The following is an 8,118-nucleotide window of genomic DNA, read 5'->3' on the forward strand; positions in this document are numbered from 1 at the left end:
TATATATATATATACACATAGTATAAAGGAGTGGCTTCTAGGGGGAATGAAAAGGAGAAGCTCACTGCGCCCCCCAGTGACTATAAAGAGTTCTACAAGAGAGATGAAAGGAAATGGAAATAATGGAGAATAATAATACAAAAAAGAATAATAATTTGCTCTCTTTTAAAAATTTTACTTTGCTAACATTTTCGGGACCTAATGTCCTGAGTTGCCACTTACTTCAGTGAGTTCACATTCATCTGAGTTGGACAACCTTACAACGGAAATATGATCAAACACATTGGTTTTAAGGCAGCATCAATGCTGACAAGTTTATTTGAGATTCCAGCACACATCTTTGCAAATGAGGAAGAAAAGGTTCAGAACTGATACAGTTCTGGACTTTTTCTGTGGAAAATTTGGGGAGTTTTACATTTTTACCTTAAAAAAATAATCAGTAAACTCTGTAGCAGCTAAAATCCTGTATCTTAGGCTACTGGTTGCTCTTGTTCCTGGTAGGCATTAGTTTTACATGCGCTCAATCAAGATTTGTTATGCCAATCTTCAATTTGACTTATAATCATAAAGGTTATAAAGTAATTTATTTTATGTACAATGTCCATTGTCTTGCCATTTCCATTTAGAGCCACATAAATCAGCCACAAATCCAAACCAAGCACAATAGAAAACTGTTTGCCGTTTCCCATTAGCAACACTTGACCTTAAATAACCCCATCCCCCTTCAGACATATCAGAGCACAAAATGAAATATGCCCACTTGTGGCGAGGAAAAGATAAATGGCTCCTACAAACACAAGAGGTGCTTCTGTGAAAACTGAGACTAAATAACGACTGAAACCATAAAGTGTTTTTGGTAAAAAGTTGGTTGGTTGGTTGGATGGATGGATGGATGGATGGATGGATGGATGGATGGATGGATGGATGGATGATCCACGATTTGGATATGAATGTAGCCGACTGTGTTGTTCTGTATTAGAATAGTTTTGGTTGAATCAAACGGATTAGATTACTATAGGACGTGTTTGTCTTCTTTAGTGCGTTAAAATGTATTTATTGCAAGTGAAAACTTTTAATTTGAAGGGCCAGGCCGGAGGCAGGTGTGTGATGAAACGCACAGGCCCGTCCCCGTCGCTGCGGCTCGGGCTGAGTTGGGCTACAGGGGTGTGGCGCCACCATCAGCCATCATTTCCTAATTCATCCGCATCGCTGAAGGAGGAAGCGCAGCCATGGCGCAGGGTCTCAAGGAGAGATTTGAGAAGTTCCTTCATGAGAAGAACCTCATGACAGATGCTCTAGCGAAAGTCGAAGCCAGAACTGGAGTAAGCCGGACGTATATCGCTGCCGGTGAGTAATTTTAGGAGATGCAAGAGTGGAGGAAAAAGACAAAACGGAAACGGGACGTCATCGTGGTTTTGTTACATATTTCATGTCTTCTCGTGTATTTAGTACGATACAGTCGTTACAGTCGCGATACTTCTGTCCAATAGCGTTAATTTTATGAAGAAGAGTGTTCGTGGTGTGATGTCTTCTTTCTCCTCTTCCTCCCCTATAGGAGTCATAGCCGTGGTCGCAGTTTACCTCGTCATTGGTTACGGAGCCTCCCTGCTGTGTAACCTCATCGGCTTTCTTTATCCAGCCTACATATCGTAAGGGTTTGACTTTCTAACTACCGTTCTGGCCAGCAGCCCCTCCCAGTATAAACACACCCTGTAAACCCTGAATAAATAGTAGCACCATACGTCATCATATTTCCAGCGCGTTTCGAGACTTCTGGCTCCTCTTTGAGCCCGTTATTCTGAGCGTGACTCCACAAAAACAAAACAACGTATGTACGACGGATTATTCTGGCCATAATGGATAGAAAATGACGGAGCAAATTTCCGCCAATAAAATCTCGGAAATTACCGTAGATGGATATCTAGAGCATTTCTTTTATTAATCTTGTTTTTGTTGTTGTTTTTCAAGTATATTTTTGACTTTTCAAGCTCAGAAACGTCCTTGTTTCTAGAAAATGTCAGAGATTATTCTCAAAAGTTTTGAGTTTATTGGTGGAAAGTAACTCTTTTTTTCCTGCTTAAAATCAGGCCGATATATTGGCCAGATTTTTATCACAAATATCCCACTATATGGGGTGTATCACACTACTTGTCTATTTGGCTGTTCTAAGAGGAGCAGAGATGGAGTGAAATTTGTGCAAAAAGTTATATTTCTTAGCATCTCCAATGCTACACCTGACAAAATGTTCAAACTCCAATGTATGTATGTAAGTTTTCTAAAAGTTGCCATACTTTTCAAGAAAGTATGTTATGTGCAACCTCATGTTGCAAAGTCTCCTAAACATGAAAAGTAGTGATGTCCAAACTTTGAATTTTTCACAATATTTCATTTTTTTTATATACCACTATAAACAGAAAATATACAAACACAAAAGTCAAATTTCTATAGAAAAGAGAGCTGTGAGACACATTTCACATATATATGTGAAACATACAATATATGATATTTTAATATATATCCTAAATGTTGATGGTTTTTCTATAGATTTTTTTTCTGTATTATCAGCAATGAAAACAGGATATGGGTCACACGTTCTGCAGAAACCAGAAACCTTTGTTTTATCTAGCTGAGTTTACTAAACGCATTCAACAAAGTTGGCCTTTTGTGTAAAAGTCACCGAATATTTGTGGTCCCCTATAATATGAAGCTGAATTAAAGGGGCAGCATTATGTAAAATTTACTTTTTTTAGATATACGTCATGTTATGATATTATTCTCTCATCAAAACCATGCCTGGTCTGTTGCCTTAATTCTTTCATGCATGTTTGAGAAATCCTTTAATCTCTATGGCAACTGCATCAGTCTCTAAGCTTGAGCAGGAAAATCAAGTTTGTGCCATTTTTGTGTTGCGGTCAAAGCTTGCACATCATTCTTTTTAGCGTCGCAAATGGTCCTCGGGTCACACTTTGGAGACCCCTGTTTTAAAATATTCCAAACAAAGTATCCTTTATTTTGAAATAGTGTAAGAAACAACAAAAAATCTGAAGAAAAGCATTGTGGCCAAGTATTGCTTGAAAACACAAAAGGACCAAAAAATCTAAACAAGTTTCCTTTTGGTAGCTATTGCAAAAATTAGCTGAAGTGTTTCTTTTTTAAAGGCTGTGTAGCTTTTGTGTCTTTTTTGATTTGTTGGACTGAAGGAATAAACAAGATTGTAAAGGTCAAATCTATTTATATAAAACATTTCAAAGAGATGTGCATCATAACAAAATTATACAGACATTAATTATGCAACAAGCAATTGCATTTTGTCAAATGCCATCATCAAAGTAATCAAGCAAATACACATAAAATATATTGATCAGTGTTTCACTTACCACTAATCAAAGGCAACTCTAAACAGGTGGGTTTTCAGCCCTGATTTACATGAACAGTGTTTCAGCTGAGAGGTCTGGAAGGTTGATGCAACAACAGCAAATCTTTAAGCCGTTCGGTGATTTATAAACTAACAGTATTTTAAAGTCTATTCTCTCGGTGAAGGACTGTAGAAATGGGTGATGTTCTCAATCTTCCTGGTTTTAGTCAGAACTCCAGCAGCAGCGTTCTGGATCAGCTGCAGCTGGAGGATTGATTTGTTAGTCAGACCTGTGAAGACACTGTTGCAATAATCAATTTAAGTAAAGATAAACGCCTAGATTGTTATTTATAATTATAATTATAGCTATAATTATAATTGTTTAATATTATTATTTGATTAATAAATTAATGAGTTTCTCTAGATCTTGCTGACACATTAGTCCTTTAATCCTAGAAATGCTCTTCGGGTGATAGGAGGCTGACTTTGTAACTGTCTTTATGTGACTCTGAAGGTTAAGGTCACTGACCTCTGTACTACATTGACCACAACTCTGTTATGAACAGAACGACTATCAAAAGGCTGCAGTTGAGGTGCAACTGACTGAGAGGTGTTAATATTATTAACATTAAAAGTTGTTCCCAATTTTTATCTGAGCTTTTCAGTATAATAATTGCTTCATCTAGCCAAAAAGATTCCAATAAATTCTTAGACGCATATATTTATGCTCATGAAATCTAGTAAATGTAGTCTCAGTTCTGTGATGTGGAAATACTACAAAGATTTAGCTTCTGTTTGTTAAGCCAAACACATTTCCAGTGACCTTTACCTGAAATATCAGGTGAATATGGATGTGTCAGGACTTGTTTCTGAGACATTCAGGTTCAATGTAGCAATGTCGTTTTTTTTGAGGAAGGGCACAGGCCCTACTGGTCATACGAGTTCCTCAGTCCATGGTATGCTAGAACCAAATCACACTTGTTATCCTCATCCTATTTTAGTCACTTCAGTTCACTTCAGTTTTTATTCATATCCCAAGGGGAAATTGGTTTGCATCAAGCATTAGAAATACAAAAGACAGAAAAAAAAAAAAACATCCACAAAAGACACCAAATTCATCCTGTTAGTACCTCACAACTACACATATTAGGAGCATTAACTCATGCCCTTGTGCATAAAAGTACATTGAGCTCTCAAGATAACATGAATATAAAATATGTATTTCCGAAACCTAATAAGTGGTCTGGGTATTGCAGTCTAAACCAGGGAGATTAAGCTCAGTAATGGCTGCAGGGATGAAAGAAACCAGAGCGAGCCGGGTTCTGATCTTAGGCGTCCTAACGCGGTGGCCAGATGGAACAAGGTCAAACTCTCTGCAGAGTGTATGTTCAGAACGTTTGACAGTCAGTTTGGTCTAGGTCTGACATGCTTGAAGTTTATATTTTGGAGTTGGACTTGCTTCACTCCAACTACGTTGCTTGCCACATTAGCGAACCTCATTAACCTCTTTTAGCTTTACAAGATAAGGAAAGGAAACCAAACCACACAATTCCCTGGGATAATAAAAAGGCCTTACTGATGCTGTCAGCAGCTCAGTGCCTGGTAGACAGATCCTCTCACCAACCATCACGTTGTTTCACCACTGGGGATTGATGCACAAGCAGACGATCCTCTCCTGTAGTTTATGCAAACATTCACTTTCTGTTATGCAAACATATAAACTCACCCTCCTAAACTGATAGACCAGGCAAGGAGAGCATTCATTCAGCATAGTGGCATACTAAAGTAGCCATGGAGGAACTGCAGAGATCCACAGCTATCAGTTAATCTGGTTGTTATGGAAGAGTGTCGAGATTAAATCCATAAGTATTGCTCTTTGAGGTTTACAATGAGCCATGCAGGAGACACTGCAAGCAGGCTGAAGGAGTCCAATGTGTGGCCCAGTTAAAGTGTGGACCTGAATCCAAAGGACACTTGAAGATGAAATTTGAAAAATGATTATCACAGATGTTCTTTATCCAATCTTATGCAGGTTGAGCAATTTTGCAAAGAGGAATTGGGGTAAAAAATAAAAATAAAAAAAAATCCTGAATGTCCAAAACTGATAAAGAAATGTTCTGAAAGACGTCTAGCCGTAATTCCCACAATAAATTTCCCCATGAAGAGCTGACTCAACTGATGTTTTGTATAAATTTGTGCCACATTTTCCAAATTTTTATTTATTAAAAGAAAAATACAAATCACTTTCTGGCTGCTTTTATGTACAATTATGCACCATTTACTCTTGGTCTATCATTTAAAATCCTAAGAAAATTAAAGTTTGTGGTTGCACACTGAAAAAGTGTGTAAAAGTTCAGTAGATCTGAATTATTTTTCAAGTCACTGCACCTATAGCATTTGTATCTATATCTGTGTATATATATATGCACATGTAGCAATTGCAGACACTGTGCTAAACAAACCATTTCAAATGGAGCTCTAACAAATATAATACCAGGAATACATAATTATGCATGTAAGCATTTTGACAAATGACTGTCAGTTAGTTTAATATACACCAAAGGCTATTTCAGATCATAGTTCTGCAGTAAGCATAAAACCATGAACCTCTCTTCACATGATACGAGATCCAGACCACTGAGCCCGTGTTCTTTCAGAGGCGATGTCGAGATTACGGAAGCAAAAAGGCGTGGCTTTACCAGAGCAGGGGTGGGAAATGTTAGGTACTAATTTCACCAAGGGTTTTTAAAGGTTTTTGTCAAAAACATTTCAAATAATTTCTTCTGTTCTACCTTGTTTCCTTGTTTCTTTTAAAATGTTGTGGATGAAAAGAAACAAAGTAATAATCAAAATGCACTTTAAAAATGTGACTGTCCTCTTTGGACACAGCTGGTGTTTGTTATATTTGCATAGTTGAAACTGTTTTAATAATGCAAGTTTTCAAATCCACTCAGTGCTTGAAATTGTAATTTTATGCAAGTCTGTTTACTGATCTAAAATCCAAAAAATAAATAAGGAGAATCAAACAGATAAGAGAACATTTTGATCTCAGGAATTGCTTGTTGACATCTCTTGGCAGGATCAAGGCGATTGAAAGTGCGACAAAAGAGGATGACACGAAGTGGCTGACCTACTGGGTGGTCTACGGACTCTTCAGTGTGGCAGAGTTCTTTGCTGATATCTTCCTCTCCTGGTTCCCTTTCTACTATATTGGAAAGGTCATTGAATGCCTCCCGTTCTTTTGTCTTTTTAGTTACCATCAATACATCCCGTCTACTGGTTGATAAGGCAGCCTCTGTCTCTGTTCGCAGTGTGCCTTCCTGGTGTGGTGCATGGCTCCCACTCCTTCTAACGGCTCAATCCTGATCTACCAACGGGTCATTCGACCGCTCTTCCTCAAGAATGAGGCTAAGATTGACGACGCAGTGAAAAACATCAAGGACAAGGCATCAGAGGCAGCTGACAAATTCAGAGACGAGGGTAAGTATGGAATACTGTTGGTGCTTATTACACCCTAGATAACTCAATTGGCTTTTTACTTGTTCCTTCTGTTTTTTGCCATTCCTAATTCATTTTTGGCATAGAATTTTCTTAATTACAGTATAAAAACACCATCTTCTCCAACACACATCAAACACTTAGATCTCTTATGCTATAGCTGACTGACCATAGTAACATCTGATAAACAGAGTTTTATGTACCTGGATGCTAATGTCACTAGGTGTTTGTTTGCTTGATGATCATGAGAACCAGCAGTACTTTAACTTCATTTTCTAAGATATTTATACAGTTCTCTGCAAGTGTCTTAATACCCATTGAACTTTTGTGACGTTACAACCACACACTGAAATGTATTTGACTGGGACTCTATAGCTGCATTTCCATTACAAATGTATGAAAATCTTTGTCAATCTGCTAATGTGGGAAAAAATTGCAATTGGAGTGTTTCAATTAAATAAGAAATAACATTAAAATTACATGTGAATAAGCTTGTTCACATAAGTAATTAAAATGTACACAGATGTAAACAGTTACATGAAATGTATTCATAATTCAGCCATGCTAGCATTTTTACAGATTATCTGTCTCATTCTGTCAGCATGGTGACAGTTTAACACATATGTAAAAAAATTTTATATATTTTTATTATTTAATTGAGCTGAAAATCATTATCAATATGAACTCCCTTGATAAGAACTGTGTTGCTTAAATAATTATATTTCCAATTCCTCCACAGCTAAGAAAGCCACAGCAAACCTCATCTTCGAGGAGAAGAAAAACTTCTAAGACTGATGCCTTCTCACACCGCCGGCTCCGGACCCGACCGTGGTACAGAAGCTAAATGTTTTTAGGTCATCACAACTTTTAGCTCGAGCTTCATGCTGGATGTCTCATTTAAATCAGTCTTGCATTTATTAAAGTTGTTTCACATATCTGTTGGCCTGTATATGTATTCATTGGCGTGTGCTTCATGACCCAAATAAAAGAGATAAATTGAAGTTGTTTTCTCATTCTTCAACCTTTTGGCTGATTTGTTGTGTAAAGCAGCAATAGATTAACAATAAACAGGCAGGTGTGTGTCTCCAGTCGTTACTGGATTCAGGTACACACTGGACAGACCACCAGTCTGTCACAGAGCAACACACACCTAATGAGCAATTTTAGAATGGCCATGCTTTTGATTATGGGAGGAAGTAAAAACCCAGAGAGAACACATGTATGTACTAGGAGAACACACCCTGCAGGGTGCAGGAGAACGTCTG

The 8,118-nt window shown here is 37.6% G+C and overlaps 1 protein-coding gene across 1 annotated transcript; it reads left to right on the forward strand.

Moving 5' to 3' along the window:
- Window positions 1–1,134: 1,134 nt before the first annotated feature.
- Window positions 1,135–7,854, forward strand: reep5 (receptor accessory protein 5). Its single transcript, XM_007572710.2, has 5 exons — window positions 1,135–1,347; window positions 1,556–1,649; window positions 6,435–6,573; window positions 6,667–6,835; window positions 7,593–7,854. The coding sequence occupies exons 1-5, from the start codon at window positions 1,230–1,232 to the stop codon at window positions 7,640–7,642; spliced, it is 570 nt and encodes a 189-aa protein (XP_007572772.1). The 5' UTR covers window positions 1,135–1,229; the 3' UTR covers window positions 7,643–7,854.
- Window positions 7,855–8,118: the final 264 nt, after the last annotated feature.

The sequence above is a fragment of the Poecilia formosa genome, unplaced genomic scaffold (genome assembly GCF_000485575.1).
Source record: "Poecilia formosa unplaced genomic scaffold, Poecilia_formosa-5.1.2 Scaffold307, whole genome shotgun sequence".
Lineage (NCBI taxonomy): Eukaryota > Metazoa > Chordata > Actinopteri > Cyprinodontiformes > Poeciliidae > Poecilia > Poecilia formosa.